The sequence below is a fragment of the Macaca thibetana genome, chromosome 8, assembly GCF_024542745.1.
Source record: "Macaca thibetana thibetana isolate TM-01 chromosome 8, ASM2454274v1, whole genome shotgun sequence".
Taxonomy (NCBI): Eukaryota; Metazoa; Chordata; class Mammalia; order Primates; family Cercopithecidae; genus Macaca; species Macaca thibetana.
Genome location: NC_065585.1, coordinates 139,145,002 through 139,164,841, shown reverse-complemented (window position 1 = coordinate 139,164,841; position 19,840 = coordinate 139,145,002). Strand labels below are relative to the sequence as shown.

General features: G+C 37.1%; 1 protein-coding gene across 1 annotated transcript in view; it reads right to left on the bottom strand.

Annotated features, from left to right (window-relative positions):
* Nucleotides 1-19,840, bottom strand: part of CSMD1 (CUB and Sushi multiple domains 1) — a 2,043,790-nt gene that overhangs the window by 12,840 nt on the left and 2,011,110 nt on the right. The window contains 12 exon segments of the mRNA XM_050802644.1: nucleotides 206-235; nucleotides 238-292; nucleotides 1,126-1,238; nucleotides 2,018-2,179; nucleotides 5,159-5,203; nucleotides 6,505-6,684; nucleotides 8,289-8,400; nucleotides 11,721-11,794; nucleotides 13,058-13,231; nucleotides 13,808-13,981; nucleotides 16,370-16,549; nucleotides 17,153-17,329. Of these exon segments, the coding sequence (XP_050658601.1) occupies nucleotides 206-235; nucleotides 238-292; nucleotides 1,126-1,238; nucleotides 2,018-2,179; nucleotides 5,159-5,203; nucleotides 6,505-6,684; nucleotides 8,289-8,400; nucleotides 11,721-11,794; nucleotides 13,058-13,231; nucleotides 13,808-13,981; nucleotides 16,370-16,549; nucleotides 17,153-17,329 (1,476 nt within the window).

Genomic DNA, 19,840 nt, shown 5'->3' with positions numbered 1-19,840 from the left:
ATATTTATTGCATTATTTCTGGCTTTGTGTTTGTCTGTTTTGCTATTCAAAATACTTTTTTTTCATTCAGCTGTAAAATTTGTTAGTCTCTCCCATTATTTTTGTTTAGGTTTCTTTTAGAGTTGTCTTTTCCATGTCTTCATAGAAAAATCACTGGAAAGCCAAACTGGTATTTGCTTTAAAAAATATCCTAAGTGCAACTTACCTTGCCTTTCTAGCTTAAATTTTCCAAAGTTTTTCCATGAATGTCACCTTGAAAGGTAAATCCTCCCCTTTCAAGTCCAGATGATACCTGATATATAGGAAAGAAAAGAAATATAAAGGTATACAAAAGGATGAATAATATCTTCTTTTAATATATCTTTTAATATAACTGTTACAGCTCATATTTAGATACTACTGGTTAAATATTTTATTTCTGCCACTCCTTTTGGTGACACATTTATAGTTAAAGATCAGAAACCAACACAGAAGTGAACTTCACCTAACGTATGTAAATCTCACAATCTCATTTTGATCTCGAAAATGATAGTAAATTTTACAGTATATCCATATGGTAACTACACTTTCTAAGGGAAGACACATGTATGAATTAAGAAACAATCTACGTTATGTAAAACTGGCTGTGTGTCCCAGCTACTGGGCAGGGTACATCATGTGAGGCTGTCTACCCTTAAGTCAGATAGTGAATTAGAACGCAAACAAATGGTTAACTTGCAAAGAAGGGTGTTAAGGGGGACGTCTTAAGTCTCTCTATTTATCTGGCAATGATTTCTCTTAGAACGAGCAGCATGGTTATCAAGTGGTCTTAGAAAATTTCTGGTGGTACCACTCATGATATAATGTAGCAGTAACATCATAGACCCTGGATTTCAGGTCTTGTTCTGCCCTCAACTGCAACCACCCCTTTAAGGATGGCCAATTTATTTCTTACGTCTTAGACCTGGTTTCTTCCCTTATAAAATGAACGAATAAAATGACCACTCTGTCAACAAGAGGGGCGGCTGAGTTTTCAAGGGGCACACACAAGACAGCTCTACTCAGAAGCCTCCAATCCGTAGCCCTCGCCTCTGCAGAGATATTAGAAAGCCTGTGCTTTGTCACAGACCTTACACATGTACTTACGTAACCATCTAGTCCCCAGTTGTCATTTTCAAACTTGCTTACAAAAATATCTGCCGGACCTTTAATTTGAAAAGCTTTTAGGAGTAAGTGGGCCTCCTCCTTCTTGTAAACGCCTGTGAAAAGATCAGCAGGTCAGGTTTACCTTGGAGAAAGTTAGCAATTCAGCCCTTTCATTCATTTGATGTGGAATGTGGTACAGAGACGACAATATCATAGATAATAGAAAACTCAAACAGAAATTGTATTTTTATTTGTGAATTTTAGCCTCGGAGCTTCTTTTTTCCCCTGAAAATCTTCCTACATCCTTGTCTATCTTGAATAGGTATAATCCACTCCACTAAGTTCAAAACCCTTATTCCACAGAAAGAATAAATAATAACATATTTGATTTTGCTAATTAAAAAATCTCTCTCTAAAAAAGTACACAATAAAAATACTTATATCACAGAATTAATGTAAGAATGAAAAAGATAATACACATACGGTGCTTAAAATACTGTTTGCCATATAAATCAAGGCTGTTTTATTAATTGTGTGATGATTTTAAAAATCTCATGATGAGCACATGAGTTAAAAAAAGGATTAAAAAATAAAGTTTGGAGACATGCATTATCTATATATGAATCTCAGATTCTTGACTTAATATGGGCATAATTCTGAGCAAATCAGTTCACTTTTCTGTACTGGTTTTGTAATCTTTAAAATGATAAAATAGTACCAACCTCTTATGGCTAGGGAGAGGCTCCAATGAGTTACAGTATATTAATTATTGGCTTTAATGCAAAGCCAACAGAACATTAATAATTAATACTTACTAGATCACCTCTTTGTGAAAAGATAGCGGGTCTGTTTCCGCTCACACCATGCATTTAGTGAATTCTTTGGGACCTACCTGTCAACTTCAGCTCCACTTGTGAGGCTTCACTGAAGGTGGCATTCACCTTACTGCTTGTTGCATTGAACCAGTCAACAGTTAGAGTGGCGGGTTGCCTTTTCCCTAAATATTCATAATATCCCTTCCACACTGAATTGACGAAAAAGACGTCTGAAGGAACTGTGGGAAGGGGGGAAACAGATGAATGTCAGCACACACACAAACAATAAATTCAGACATCATTAAACATAGAAGGCATATACTGCTTAGTGAGCGATCACAGATGAGGGCAGTGATGAAGACAAGGGGAGCCTAGTGCATCGCTGTTCACAGCATTTGCAAAACTCAAAAGAAGCAGGTGCGAAGATTATTATGGTATGCAAGTAGACATTTGTGTTTATGGTTTTATTTTTATTATTATTATTAGAAGCCAAAGCATACCTATTTTAACAGCCTTTCCAAGTTCATGGGGTATGGTGAATTAGGACTTCTAACGTTAGTTTAGTTTTTACTGTGCTTAGTAAGAAATATGTTTACTTGACCCATGAAATCACTACTGATATTTCAATAATATCCAAGTCTACTCTTTGAAAGACTTGGAAGGCTCAGAAGAACTGATCTATATCATACGACAGCAATACCCTGTCTTGAAAAAGCTTACATATCCCAGCACCAACTGCACTGGATATTCCAGCACCACATGGACTTATGAAGACAAAGCCCTTTCATTTCAGAGGCTTTCTTTTGTAAGTAGAGTCAGTGTCTCTCATTCACACTCTTCTGCTCTTCTTTCATCTCTTTGTGTAAAATATTCCATAAGTAAGAAAAGATGGGCTCAATAATTTCAAATTTTTCTTTCATATATGTCTTTTAAATTCAGTAATAAAAGACACAGTCTTTTTAAAGCATAGAATTCATTGACAGGAAAACTCGCAAAGATTATTGAGATATTTCCTCATGCTTTCACTGCTTAAGAAAAAAAAAACTTATTTTTCATGTGTTTGTTTAAAAATGTGTATAAAATCCTGCCATTTTCACACATGAATTGTAGTGTATAAATCCACATGATGATTCCAATGTTCCTTTTTGTTTTCTGCCTTATGATGTGTATGAATTATTTACTTAGACAAGATTCATGATAAGCATAATTGTTCAAAACACATTGCTTGAGTTGCTAGGTGGAAATGAAGATTCATGTCTCCCTAACCTATTTTTTAGAAAGTCCATTTACAGTTGCAAATAATGAGGACAAAAGTATATTGTGCCTATACCTATGCTTCTCTTTTCAGCCCAGTTGGCCATTTTCTTGTTTTTCTAGTCAGGCTAAACCTATAAAGCTTGGCCTAGCAAGAGAAGGGTTAAAGGAGAAGAGAAGATAATAGCTTCCTTTGGCCTTGAGTAGACCCCACCTTCTCATAATAATAATGATAAGAAAATAAGTTAAAAACTCATATATCCACACAAGTATCTAACACATTTGCTTACAAATCACTGAGTTTAGACACATCTACTTAGCCATTGCCAGCACCACAGAGACCCCCATTTTAATCAGCAACTCCAAAATAACTTTATTTTCCATTACTAAAATTAATAGCCTTTGAAGCACATAAAAATGTTTTCCCTAATTAGAAGTTATATGCTCTTCTGAAGTTACTAAACCACTTGTCCAAGCATTCACTTAAGGTAATCCTGTTGAAGTTTCACAGGAATGGGCCAGGCTTGGCTGGGTAGAGTAAGATACAACCAATGTCTCAGAAGTGGCTTCTGTGTATTAAATATGACCACGAGCCATGTGGTAGAGGTCATCTTTCTGGGTCTTTATAATTTCACTTGTTGCTGGCAGCCTGCAGTATAATGCAGAAGCCACATAGCTGAGATGTACTACATTGTACCACCTTGATGAAGAATCACATTCTATTAGCACTTCCCTTCCAAGAGCATAAGAAAAGGAATATTGATAATAATGTTTGCACCTACAAAAGGAGTGTATAGAGATTTCAATATCTTAAACACAAAATAAGCAAATAAAAAACAAAACACACACACAACAATAATAACAAAAAGAGACTGTGTTTTCTTCCATTGAAGAAAATGTTGCCTGGATAAAAAGCTTTGACTTCTGTATGTGATTTTTAGGTGATATTTAAATAAAATAGTCTAGAGAGATTTAAAAAATATTTTATGTTCTTTAGTATGCAGATTGGAGAAATTCCTTTAGTCATATTGGCACATTTTTCTTTGTCTAAGAATTAAGTGTGTAATACAGCATCCTGACAATAGCATTACAAATACTCTTTCCATGTTTGATTCTAAAATAGAGCTTATGTCCAAAAAAAAAAGTGTTAAAACCTGAATAAAGTACTAGTCAAGTGACCTTATATATTTACAAGGGATTTCTCTTTCTGATAAAACAACAACAACAACAAAATACCCAACTTAAATTAATATAATTTGGGATCCATTTTGTTATTTAAATATAATTTAAATTTAAAACACAGATAGAACATGGCAGATGATTTTGTATTGTGAAAACTTTCCTCGGGAAATAGGACAAAACACAGATAGAACATGCCAGATGATTTTGTATAGGGAAAACTTTCCTCGGGAAATAGGACTGCATTTTTGCAATTTGCTACATAATGCATTTAGCAAAAGGCACCACATACAACAAAAAACTATAATTAACATCTTAGAAGGCAAAGGATGCCTGAATGAATGGAGATACTTGGAAAAAATCGGGCTCCATATTTGAACTGTTTGCATTAACAACTTACGCTGTAAAAATGCCTCATTGATATGAGCTTCCTCATTTGGAGGAAGAAAATCGCAACCCTCTTTATAAGGCTCTCCATTATACCACATGGAATGATCAGTGTTTTCATTTCTCCTGCCAAACGCGGAAGGCATGTTTGAATGAAACAGTGTGTGATAACACCAAAGGTTTTCTTTCTAAGTGGAGTAATGTTATTTCATTAACAAACCATTGTTGTGAAATACACAGAATTCTATGTAGGCTTAGTGTTTTAAATAATTGAAACATTAACTTTGTCATGGACTAACGGATTCGGAAATTTAAATGTTGAGAATTGTTTCATTGTGCAGAGTAGAGAACAAATCACTTTATTTGATTGAAATCTATAACTGTTCTGGTATACAAACCTGGAGTTTTAGTAACTGTTTCATTAACTTCTCTCACTCCTTTACCTACAAGTAAAAAGACAAATTATCATTTTTTTAAAAAAACATTTTTGAGTAAGTTTGAAAAAATGTCAAATTGAAGCAATTTTCCTTCTCCAGATTTTTTTAATGTACAAAATATGAATACCTTATACATATACATTTTAAACCCATGTCTTTACAGCAGAATATTCTTGGTGTTTGTGGGAAAGCAGAGTTTAAGGATGAAAAATCAATGTACATCTATCTACGCATATTTCCATTGAAAGTGCTACAACAGAGAGCCTTGCAAAGGAGGGTGGCTTCTATGACTTTTCTCATATCCTACTTGGAATACCCTGCTACATACGAAATAACCAAATAACCACGATGTTATAGTCCCTCTTGATTGTCCAATACCCCACCCAAATCAATGAATTTATACATTATTATTGAAAAATTCAAAATTATTTCCATTACAGAATGTTCATTTTGGTCTATCAAGTTAGATTTAAATCATAATTTCTTAGCTTTCACAGTTTTATATCAAACTACGAATCACCATTTTAAAAGTTTTCATTCTTCTATTTCTAACAGGGAAGGGCAAGGGAAACAAAAGTCTCTCTAAAATCCCTACTATGAGAACTATAAATAGGCTCCAGGAAACAAAACCTAAAGTCACTGACTTTCTCACGTTCCATCATTTTTGGTTTATGCTGTTTAGACTCCATGGATTTATAAATTACATACAGGGGAGAACCTGAAAATTTGGCTATCATCAAAGCTGACCCAGGCTGATGATTGTCACTTGTAAACACACAAATTGGTAATTAATGGATCGTTTCTATGTGAATTGCTTTTGTAATTTTACAAAGCAGAACCAATGTCAGGGACACATAAACTTAGGTTTTACCACAAACAGCATGTGGTCTTAAAAATAACCACCGATATATTCTCGGATACTTGGTGATATTTATTCATTTTCATCTCTAAGAACTATTTTTCCTGAAAATATACTGAGTATTATTTTCCTTTTAATTCAGAATGCTTTTCTTTAACCAAATAGCTTTTCTTTTTTGGCTTAAAATAATACAATGATTGTATTATGTACTAATTGCATACTAATTGTACTATACATCCGCTTGGCTCTGCCACCGTTGCATCAAACACTGAGGATACACACGTTCACGCACACAGCTCACGCACATGAAGCAGGACTGAGGCAGGTGACGATGCTGCAGCCTCAAGCTCTTACTTATGGGTTTCTCACATGGACACTAGCCTGATGGGCAGCCGATCCTTTCCCTTGCTCTTTGGAAAAGTATGCCACTCCTTGATCAGTAACTTACTTTTACACACAGGCGACTTTCCTGTCCATTTCATGTCTGCTTTACAGGTTCTGTGCTCAGATCCACCTGCGAGGAAGAAGCCTGGATGGCAAGTGTACACTAAGGTGTAGCCGAAAGTAGGAAGATCGATGGCTCTCACGTCTGCATGTGCCGGGGTTTCTGGCTGTCTGCAGGCATGAGCTGAAACAACATTAGGAAACACTGAGACTTTGTTTACTGTAAAGTCAGCACATGTGTCTAGAGAAATAAATAGACCAAAACAGTTTGGAAATTGTTATGCAGTCAGTCATACATATATATTACACATATGTATGTCATGTTTTTGGTAGAGATGAAGTCTTGCTATATTGTCTAGTCTGTGCTAGAACTCCTGACCTCAAGCTATTCTCCTGTGTTGACCTCCCAAAGTACCAGGATTACAGGCATGAGCCACTACACCCATCCTATGTATATTTATACATAGGTAATTATGCACAAAGATTTAGAGTAGAGATCATAGCTTTGAAATAAAAAAACACTTCTGCTATACTACTAAAATAAATATGTTAAAGATCCTTAAAAGCCCAGTCTTACAAATTATACAGACCAGTGAATATTTAGATATGCCTTGATTTTGTTCTGGTGGAAACCAGCAAATTTATTATTCAATTTCATTAATAATTGTGGTAAAAATTTCATGTGTATTTAGAAACAATATATTATAGATACTTATTTTCTTTAAAATATAATTTAGGAATAAATGAGATTGTAATGTATACTCTGTATCTCAAACCACTCCATTCCTTATAAAGTTTGCATATATGCCATAAGGACTGGCATATTATTATAAAACAAGTTTAGAATTTTAACATTGTGCATGCAGTTGTTTTGAGTATTGTCACTATTTCACTAATGAGTAACCATAACCAGTACCTGATATTATCAAACTCCATATTATATATAAACACATGCATATATGTACGAGTGCATGTATATACATATATATGTACATATACTATCAACATATAATTTGAGTAGTGATTTAGAGCAGAGATGATAGTTTTAAAATAAACACACCCAAAAATCACGTTTTATATACTATTAAGATATTTTTATAACATTCTACTAATGTTTTATTTTTAATATAGTAAGAATAAGACACTGTATTTCACTAAATTGAGAGTGAGTGAAATGAATAATTCACGTACTACCCATCCATCCATATATTTTTCCTAATTATCATGATTAAATCACAAAATAAAATGCGATCCTTATGTATTTGAATGATCAATTCATATATACTCCCTAATTATAGCGAGAATAATCTTTTAAACACTTCTACTTAGACTCTGACATACGACATTATTCAGTTGACCCTCTCTTTAGTAATTTGATGTAAATATCCTAGAAGAATAATAGCATGGACAAATACGTTTTCCCTCTAAGAATGTTCAATGTAATGTTATTCACTTATCTTCGGTTTCAAGCAGTTTCTCAGACTTTACTGTGCCTTAGAATCTCCTGGAGCGCTTGTTAAACTAAACTGTCCCCCTTCTCTCCTCCCCGGCTCCCTCCAGAGTCTCTGGTTCAAAGTCAACGGTGGGGCTTGAGAACTGACTTCACACCCCAATGTCCAGCCAAATGCTTAGGCTGCCAGTTCTAGGGAACCAAACTTTGAGGACATCCAAAGTTTAGGATTGAGGAGTTAAAAACAATTTCTTATTATTTCCCTTAGTGGTAAACACTTCCCAGACATTCACAACAAATAGTTTACTTCAGATTGTGGTGGAAGAAATCACACTTACGTATACATTCGGTCTGTATCCCACTCCATGTTAAATTGGCAAGGCAGGTGCGAGTCGTGGAACCTTGAATATGGTAGCCTTTTCTGCACCTGAAAAAAACCGTGCTTCCAACCTAGAGAGGAAATCCAATACTAGCTTCAGAGGCCAAGGGAATAGTCGAAGTATCAACTGGTGATACTTGAAAGCACATGCCAGGGTAAAAGTATAGCAGCAATTTTTCACATTAATGTCGAGCCATTGTCTAAATCAACGTGCACATTATAACTGCATGTTACAGTGTTACACACAACGTGGATTGCTCAATGAATAGTGTAAGATCTTTGTGAATTTTGAAAATTTAGAAGGCTGTTTGGGTAAAGAAGTTATGCCTTTTGTTTTAGAGTTCTTTATTTTTTGTTTGTAATAATTATTATTTCCTTTTTCATTTTTTTTCCTGCCACTCACATTTTAAACAATTGGCATTTATTAGAAAATTACTTTTGTTGGCACTCCTAGGGGACTGGTCAACTCCTGCTCATACAGAGGCCACCAAAACTCTGTCTTTCTTACGCTTCAAACTGTACAAACTATTTACTGTTGTCTGCATGTCTGGGGCATCTTCCTCACCAGGTCTTCACAAAGCTAACCCCTACTAAATTCTCTGTGCTTTGCTTAAACTGCACATCCTCTGCAGATTCTTCTCTGATCTTCCAAGAATGAATCACGTGCTGCTCAAATGCATTTCCTCAACATCGGATGTTATCTGCGCCACTCACTACAACGTCTTGGAATTGCCTGTATATTTATTTACCTGTGTGTGTGCCTAATTTAACCAGAGGTGCCTTGAGGGGCAGATTCCTGTGATCTGTAAATATCTTTTTTAGAGAATGAGCTCTGGTCCATGTGTTGAGGGGCACCAAAGATCGTCCATGTTCCTGCGTATCCGCAGCATGAGGCCAGCATGACCCACGTACAAAGGGAGAGGGAAGCAGCCCCCAGGGAAGGTGGGTTTGCACTCGTGACAGCTTGGCTTGGGACCAGATTGTTTCTTTAAAGCTTGACTTATGAGAGCACATAAGTGTACCAAGTTAGAGTCCAAAGATTTGAATACCCCATTTGTTTCTTGCTCTGAGAAGTTTAACCAGTTATTTCATTCCCTGTGTCTGCCTTCTCATAGGAGTAAGCCCATACCTCCCTCGTTGGGATTCTGGGAAAATAACGAGAAGTGAAATGCAAGAAAATAGTTGGTACATTGAATAGTGAGAAAGGATATCAGGAGAAAAAAAATGGTGCTTCTAGCACTTGATACAGTGGAAGTAGGAATTTATAAAGAAAAGTGCAAATTTGATAAATGTCAAATCAATAGCTAATTTAAGATTCAATGATGGGAAAGAGTTGACTCAGTTACTCTTGATTGATTGACGATTGATTTAAACTTTAGAGTCAGGGCCTCTCTCTGTTGTCCAGCGTATAGAGCACAGCAGTGCAATCATAGCTCATTGCATTCTTGACCTTCAGGGCTCAAGTGGTCTTCCCATCTCAGCCTTCTGAGTAGCTGTGACTACAGGTGCACCTTAACACACCCAGCTGATTTTTTGTATTCTTTGTAGAAATAGGGTCTTGCTATGTTGCCCAGGCTGTTCTCAAACTCCTAGCCTCAAGTGATTCTCCTGCCGGGGCCTCCCAAAGTGCTGGAATTACAGATGTGAGCCGCTGCTCCCAGCACATTTCCTCTCTGTCAGGAATGGTGTCCATCAACTCTCCGTGCGAGCATGTTTGCAATTCCAAACAGACCTCCTGGTAAACATGCTGCCATTGTCAGGAAGGTCATGGACAACCTGTATCATTTACTGGCAGAAAGAAAATAGAGTCTCCTTCTCAATAAAAAAAATTTTTTAGCAGAATATACCAAGCCACTCTAAATTGATTATCATACACTAACCCTGGAGCTACGGGTTTCGGGGACACGCCTGGCTGGAGAATGGGAGCTAGTCATTTAAGCTGCATGATTAACATAGCCTAACATGGGGACATTTCACACTGAAATGGCTCACTTTGTGTAAGTAATGTTTCAGCATATGGTGCTAAAGAAAACAGACACAAATCTCATCGGTTACATTAAAATATTCCTAATAAAGGAAGAAAAAAAAACATTTGGGGAGAGCTGCATCTCAGGGTCTCAATCATGTCCTTAAAAGATGGTGTCTGAGCTCTTTATCAGTAAATCCTGCTGTTGGATAAAATCTATTATTCACGTTAGTGTAACTGATTGGTTATAAGGAGGGTGAAGGATTTATCCAACCCTGTTAGTGTTATATGATAACTATATATTGCTATGTTGCCAAATATAGTCATCATCAACTTTTAATTACTATAAGTTGTACATAGGCAAGTTAAGACTTGCTCAAAGCAATGGTGATCAAAATTTTATTTTTCATAGTGAATCAGTGAGAGCGACAACCATATATAGTATTCCTTGACAATTTGGCATTCAATATTTATGTACCTGAAAGTATTTACTTGAAGTTTAAGGCAATATTTGAGACATAATAGAAAACGTGCTAGAGTTAGTATATTAGCTCCCTGTAAGGATTTCCACCGTAGGATGCAAAAGAGCTACAAGGAAATGGCCACTGTGTGTCAGAGCGGGAAAAATGGGAATATTTTCGTGCTCATGAGAGATGGGGAAAGTGGCTGAGGAAGATGGTTTTTTATTCTTAATTGATGAGATCCCTAACTTGAAGGTAGAATATATATTTAACTTTTGTTTTCAAAGTCATGCAACCAGAGAACAGTGAAGTTATGGCAGTACTTAAGATGGTTAAAACATTTTATTTCAAGCTTCATTACCTTCCACTTTTAGGTATTTCTCCAACATTCACTGAAGTGGTAATGCTCATTTTATTAAAAGTCAAATGAACGTTCCAAAGTGATATTTAGTATGTTAATAATTCATAGAACTTCAAAGTTCATGTGGAGAACTAATTTCACAAGTAAGTTTAGACTACGGGGCTAACATACATTTTCTCCTGTTTCTGTCTCTAGAATTTAATATTATTTCCCCACTATATCCAGTCCCAAAGTGGAACCTTTTATGGGTAGCTTATCAGGGACAAGTTACCCCAATTTGAGAATTGCCGTGTGAGTTTAACAAATAATAGAAGCACGCATGATTTCAAATAGAAATTAACATAACAGTTGCTATGTTAATTTCTATTTGAAATTATGCATCATTCCATTATTATCTAGTAAGATACTAGTAAGTATCTATTATCTAGTACACACTGGTTTTGACAGTTAAAAACACATGTAGAAATCCCCTTTGAATGAATTTTATTCAGGTGAATATAACATGAACAAGGTACGATATAAAAAAAGCACTCATATATGTTTAAGTAACAAATATATTTTATATTTCCAGAAAGAAAACATAGTAAATTCATAATGAACTACCTCATAGCCTCTGGAGCTATTCTGTATTCCAAAGTGTGGCGTGCCAGGGTCTGGGCAGGTGTTATGAGCAGGATCTGAAATTTGTGATTTAAAAAGAAAACAGGGCACCAGATAGAGTTATTGTGGGAACTCTAACAGCTTTTACTGAAAGGCCTCATGAAATAGAGAAAATTTTGTTTTGAGAAATGTGCAAGATGTTTTTCAGGAAAGTTAAAAATTAAATTGCTACTTTTATCTTCTCTTCAAGACATCTTCTTTGGATGTTAACTTTTAGACTTTAAGTAGTTCAGTATGTTCTTTTTATATAAGAATAAGTACATTTTTTCCATTCTCTGGCTTTTTTTTCTATAGAAATATATTTGTTTGGTCAGTGACATACTATCTTCAATAATGATCGATCACCATCTTTTTGTTTATTAGGATTCAATTAATGACCATCTCATTTGGTTACCCATTACATTATTCTGAATTTCTTTAATTAATTTTCCTCAACATTTCAAAATGAACAATATATTTAATGCTTCAAAATCGAAGCATATGGAAAACCAAGAGTGACATTTTTCAAAAAAGGTAGGACTTGGGTAACCCAGTGGTACTTCAGCTCTCTTATTTGCTGCTCTGCAGTTGCCAGTAGAAAAACAAAATAGATAACTTCTTAAAACTTGTTATCTAGAGCAACTAACCTACTAGGGGGAAGAAAAATATTTTTAGTGTAGAGATAGCTACTATATGGCAATAGTTTAAATCAAATGACAGCAAATATTCCTATAATTAGAAAAAAATGCTTCAGTGACAATATTTCTTTAATACTATCCTTATTTTACACCATTCAATTTCTTAGAAAATAATCAAGACTAATTATTACTTTTTTACTAAAAACTTGTAGAACACCCATTATTCTGCTTAGTCAATCTCAATGAACAAAATTAACACAGTGATAAAACTTGACTCTGCAGCAATAAAACAAGAGCAAGACTGTCTCTCTGGTGAGGGCTGCTTTAGAGAATGTTCCTAACTGCACCTTTCCCCTAAACAATGCAATTGGCAGTGAAGGTAGACAGCAGAGACAGCCACTGAGGTCAGAGAACAAAGTCGAGTAGCTACTTTAGCAGACTTCTGACTTAAACTCCAAACATAGCTTGAAGGACTTAAAAGAGGCGGCACATCAGTTTAGCTGATTAGTGTGCAACCCTATTCAGTGCAAAGAATATTACCTTTACAGAAAATTATCTACAGGAACACTATCTATGTAATCACCAATGACCCAATTTCGGAATGAAATGTCCTCATCCCCCAAATACCCCCAAATATCACCAGGGCAGTATTATAATTATTACCAATGCACGCGGGTTGTATGCCGCTCCACATGCCGTCAGCTTGGCAGATTCTTCTTGAAGATCCCACGAGTATAAATGGAGATTTGCACTGGAAGAAGACTTCGGACTTATAGGTGAAACTTTTCCCACTAAGTCGCCCTTCGGCGGGGATGCCAGGGTCTCCGCAGAACACAGCTATGGAAGATAATCAGGAAGAAGTCAGCCTTCAATGTCCCTGGACCAGCTTAACCAATTGAGCTTGGTAACTAGTTTCTGTTAAATCTTTAGCTTTAACTATTAAACAAGAAAAAGACTAAAAGGAGGCCAGGCACGGTGGCTCACACCTGTTATCCCAACACTTTGGGAGGTGGAGGCAGGCTTGAGCTCAGGAGTTCTAGACCAGCCTGGGCAATATGGCGAAACCTCATGTCTACAAAAAGTACAAAAATTAGCTGGGTGTGGCGGCATACACCTGTAGTCCCAGCTACTTGGGAGGCTGAGGTGAAAGGATGGCTTGAGCCTGAGAGATCAAGGCTGCAGTGAGCTATGACTGAACCACTGCGCTCCATCCTGGGCAATAGAGTGAGGCCCTGTCTCAAAAAAGAGACTCTGCCCTTAGGCAGCACAGTCTCAAGTTTGAGTTTTTGTGTATTTTAGGGCTATTACTACCCACCAGGAAGGTCCTCAGATTGTAACCTTAGGATGTGCCCTGATTATCCGTCCCTGTTACAGACCTATAGTGGGTGGAACAAATTCTGCTGTAGAACTTACGCAGGCACTGGGGGACCTCTCCTTTCCACACCCCGCGACCTTCACAGGAGAGGATGGCAGAGTGAGAGAGCTGGTAACCGTCCACGCAGCTGTAACTTATGCTGGAGCCCCAGTGGAAATCAGTCCCCTCCACTGTTCCATTCTGCACGGGTGGCGGCTGAGGACACAGCACGGCTGTTTTCCAAAGAACAAACAAGATCAACATTCCGGAGCTCCCGCTGCAGCTGTGATGTTCAAACGATTCACATTTTAATTTTACCTGAATTACAAATGACATCTATGTAGGTTTCTCTAAAAACAAATAATAAAAGAATTGCCAAGGAAGACAGGACATCCAAATAATAAACCTTTTTTTTAAGAATATTTCTTCATTAATATAGATCAAGTATATAAAAGCAAAGTCAAGTCAAAACATGTAACACTGTAAAAGAAAACAGGATTGAACATGATATTCTCAATATATACAAGGCCAAGAAAGGAAGAAATGTTCTTGTTTAATTTGTGTCTTTTTATGATGGTTCCCAAGGACAACTCGAATGAGGATTTGGTCAGATGACACAAAATTTATAGGCACAGATGGTAAGAATTTTTCCGGCCATCTGTATTTTTTATTTAAAGATGGCATATAGTTTCCAAAAGACACAGTCGGTCCATCTATTTACTGAATATTTTTTTTAGAAATGCCTGCACAGTTAAAGAAGATTCTGTAAAATACCATTCAGAAGTGTTTCATCATGGCCTTGGAGCCTGATGTCTACTTTACGGGGCTGAGAAGCAAGAACAGGGTTTCTAGGGAGGATTTCCCCGAGGGCGATGTCCCCACAGATCCACCTTCCCCACTCCAGAAATTATACTAAAATGCACCCCAGGGGGCAAAAATCCAAAAACCACTGTCTAAAATCCTTCTTCTCTGAAGATACAAAAGCTTCCCTAATTTTGGAAATGAATGGAAGTTTCCAAGTAACCCCGTAGGCAGCAGAAGGCATTACAAGAGAATAACCACCTGCATTTTGTGTGTTCAGGCTCATGCCTTCTCATGTGAGAGAGACATGCCAACACACGCAATTCACACTTGCACACCCAAAAGTTGGAAATGGGTCCTCCTCTCACCACTCCACCTTCTACTGATCTGTTCACTCGTTCAACAAATCCTTCCTGAGACCCCACAGCGAGGGCTGGGGAAAGGCGTGCTCTGGCCCAAGGGAATGTCCAGGGGGAGGCCCCAGTTGGGGGAGACCTGAGCTACATGGGGGAATGGGAAGAGACAAGTTCCAGGAGGGACACAGAGAGAAAGAGGTTCCATCTGGTAGGGCCTTGCTGGCCATGGCATTGTTACAAACACAACGGGTACCAGAAAGAGGATAAACATCTACAAAACCATGCATGAAGGGTTATTCTTTTGGCAATTTCCATCATTACCATTTGACCTGAACACTGCCAATACCACTTAGTGCATTTCATTAAACATTTAGGGTCTGCCGTATAACAGGTGTAGTATTAAGAGTTACAATACAAAGAAGGGAAGGCAATGAGATCCTTTGACTCTACTGGGAGAGGAAAGCAGGATGGTCCAAGAACACGCCCATGTCAGAAGAGAGAGAAGGCAATACTTTTGAGCAACCAGGTCACTTTTAAGACTCTGTCACATTTAACCATCTGTCTTGCAGAGCCTGCAGAAGATGATACCTTCTCCGTTAAGCTACTGAGTGTCCTAGCTCTCCCTCTCTCAGTATTTTATTTGTTCCTAGTCTAATAAAGAGGAGAATGCCACCCTCTTATGTATGACCACTGACAACTTTCAAGCCCCTCTCTACCCCTCTTCTTCTTGTCCTTCCTCTTCACCAGCCGATAAGAAAGTCTGGATAGTTCTTCTTTGCTTCTGGTAAATAAACCATCACCATGCAAATCCCTGGCCCTTGCACAGCCCTCACTCAGCCCTACTCCCTGGTCACTGTAAGAGCCCAGCCCACTCGCTCACTCTGCTTTGCTGAAGCCACCTTGATGGGCTTGAGCCTGTCTTGATTCACCCAGATGGTCCAGTCACGTAAGTCGTAAACCTCCTCCTGCCTTCTCGGTGAGTGTCATCTTCAGTCTCAGCAACCAAACCCCATGAAACATCACGGTGCTAACACTCTCTACCAGTACTTTGCCATTACCAGGTGATTGGTTTGTCTCTCCAACCTGCCTCTAAATTCCTACAATTAGATTCGCCATGCCATGAACACCTCACTCAGCCAGGGTCACAGGTTTACCCAGGACAGCAAAGCACTGGGGTTCACACACAGACTCTAGGGCGGCAGGACCATCACTGAACCCTGACATCTCCAGTTCCTGGTTTGTGATCCTAAGCCTTTTCCTCTACCTCTCTGTGAGTTAGTTTTTCCATCTGTAAAACTGAGATTAAAGTATTATAAAAATAAAGTGACTTAATAGTTGCAAATTGGTCTTTAAGAATTCCTAGCCCCTAGAAGGGCTACATAAATGCTTGCAAAATTAAACAAAGCACAATTCAATAAAGACTTCTACACATATCTGTAAAATCCAAAGAGTCACAAAACAAACCTTTGCAGACGGGTTTGCTCTGATTCCATGTGCCGTCTTTGGTACAGCGAATAGTGGCGGATGTGACTGGTTCCATGAGATAGCCAGGGTTACACTGATAGCTCACAGTCTGGTTGAAGGTGAAGTCGGTCCCGAACTGGATGCCATTTGCTAGTGTGCCTGGATCCCCACAACTTATAACTAATAAACAGGTAGCAGGAAAGAATCAGAGAAATTCATTTATCATGAAATCAATTAGTCACCCTTTCTATTCAAGATACTTTCTTTGAACTGCTACTCAAAGTGGTTAAACAGTGAATTAATAAAGCAATACTACCCTCTGTTTGATGATTTCACTGACCCGCTGTCAGAAGGAACACTTGTATTTTGAGAATCACTGATTTCTATTCTGTTGGCAGCTGGCTGTCAGATGCTGCCTTCCACCCCTTGACTAGCCCCTAATTAGGCATGGTGTATAATCAGAAAGATGAAGCCTGCAGTCAGAGAACCAAAGACATTTCTTCTTTCTCTGCAGACGACAAAGTCTTGACTTTTTTTGGTCTCAATTTTACAATGTTCAACCCAACTGGCCTTTTAAAGGAGCTTCAGCCATACAAATAAGAAAGTGGAAAAAATCTTAAAGTACCTAAGAAATAGAGTCACAATGTCACACATAGTTTTCCTTTTTTTCCTCTATGAATTAAAAATAAAAGACAGTATAACACCTTAAAGTCAGTTTTGTTTTTCCCCCGCAATGGAGTGAATTTCATAGTAATGAGTCTACCACGATGTCTGGTTACTCACTTGTGCAGTCGGGAGCAGTGCCTGTCCAGGTCCCATTGGCTGTGCAATGCCGCGTCATGAGCCCTGAAGTCTTGTAGCCTTCCCAGCAGGCATAGATGACCGAGCTGGAGAACAGAATGCCATCACTACTGACGATCATTCCGTTGGTGGGCGTGCCAGGGTTGCCACAGGACACAGCTGTTAGGCAAACAAGAACAACAACACACACAGCGAGTGACCCAGGATGAAAATGGCAAACAGGAGACCAATGGGTATCCATGCAATAGACTACACATTTATTACAAACCCACAGCACATAATCCTATGGAAGTTCCTTAACATATGTCTTACTATGACTCACATGTTTATTTTATTGATTAGCTACAAATATAAAAATAACCTTTCAATTCATCTTTTCTAAAGTGAATTACTTCTAAACAAATTAAAACACGAGTTAAAGCACCAAAAGTTCAAGGCCTTGTTATTCAGGGATTGAATGCTTTTAATAGCCTTGCTATTTGAGGATTGAATGTTTTTAATGTCATGACAGAATTGGTCTGATTTTTAAAAAAGAATATCTACGATATTAGCAACACAGAAGCATCTTCCTTTATGTAATCACTGTGTTTTTAAAATCTAGGCAATTCAGGTCCTATTTTACATCTCCAGGAGAATTCACTTTGGAAAATAAAGAATGCCTCGGAAATATGAACGGCTGCACTTGAACTGCTTTGTAAAATGATGTCCTCAATATTACCAGATCTAATAGCAGCTGCGTTAATTGGCTTTGACATGATTCAACTTTACATTTCTCTCAAAAGGCTCCTAATGCCACATACAGGCAATAAGACCTCAATTAACGATGGTCAGAGCAACAGGTCTACACTCTGACTATTTTTTATGCTCTTTTGGTCAGTAAACAAAAGCAAGCTCGGCTGCTGCTGGGTATCCTTCAGGGTGAACATTTCAATCTATAATTTTTTTTGCCTTTTTTAGTGGAGCCTATTTATCAGAAAGGTTGCTACATTTTCTCCTTAGCACTGTTGCAATAATATACAATAGGCAGGTAAATGAAGGATGTGACCCTTTGCTGGTTTTAATAACAAGAATATATATCATGAGACTGCCTCTGAGCTGATCAAAATATTTAAAAACACTTTGGCACATTTAATTGTTCCAATTTCAAATCTGGCCTGGAGAACAAAGATATATTTTTCTTAAAAAACATGGAAGAAAACATCCTGCAAAATTTGCTTGGCACAGAGAAGTCACTGTACTGGGAGTCGAGGGACTACCCTTCTTATTACATAGAAAGAATGCACTTGTGCTCAGGTTGAACTGGATTTTGTTTGAAAAAATAATACAAAGTGCACATGCTGGTGCTTCCTGGTCCTGTGCCAATGGCAGATGGAAGTATTCAATCATGGCCCTCTTCTCTGATGGCTCATGGTGTGACTTCCAACCCTTTCTAACACAGATCTATTAGTAGTTTCCTGGTTGGCATGTGAATTGGGATATATTTACCAATCCAGAAGCAGATAATATTTAAGGCTCTCTAAAACTTGAAAGTTTTATGATAACTATATTATATATTAAAATTTCATATTGCAATAATTAAGGGTTGGACTATCCAACATATATATATTGTTCATTCAACAAACATATATTCATCACTTACTGTGCAACAGGTACTGTGTAGATGTGCTTACGGAAAGCCTGTCACAGAAAGGGATTGCGTTTGGTCCAATTCATAGTTTAACAAACCAAAAGAGGACACTGATGTTATTGTTACATTGTATTCTAATTATATTTGCTATTCAGTTGTATGTCCAAATCTTCAAAAGCCACCTATGTAGAACCAATACCCAAATGAATCAAATAACTGATGAAAAATATTCAATTCGGTTTGTAAGCAATCTAAAGTGTTAGTTAGTTTGCTAATATTGTCAATGAATGAGTACCGTCATAATGCTGTCCTAATATTGGGAAAGTGTCCTCAAATATTGTACTATGTAAAGTAAAATTCATGATGAGTTTTTTTCTTTCTGTTTTTCTGGCTGACAAAAATCACTTTCACTCATGGTTATAACTACGAAAATGTCTAGAAGGCAATGTCAACATATCTGCTTTTATATCAATGCAACTATGTAAAATTATAAGAGAGGATTAAGACTAAAACAAAACAATAAATTTCAAGGAGACAAAAGGAAAATAAATTAGAAGAGGAAAAATAAACTGGAAGAAGAAAAATAAATTAACCTGTAAGTTTAAACTTTGCCATATTTTCTCTTTCCTGAGTTTATTTTCTTTTGAAATACACTTTATAAAAAGTACATTTTGTTAATGTGACTTCTTCAGCTAAAACATAATTTTCTTTAACTCAGTGTATAATAACATTAAGCTTATTTTAAATATACTTTTTTTTTTACAAATAATAGTACTGTTCATTTTACATGAGAAAAAATTGCTGTTAAATTGAGTTAAATAGATGTGAATATTTGCTCATGCAAGTTAAATAAACCTGAGCAATCAATTTAAATTCCTTAGATGTAGTGCCTTTAACCATAAAATGAGTATTACAAAAATACTTATTCCCGGCTGTTACAAAATTACCCACGCTATACGTAAAATGCCTAGTGTGAGATCTGATGTATTAGTGGTCACAACGAGTTAGCTTGTAGCTTATGCTATTGTTATTTTCATCATCAT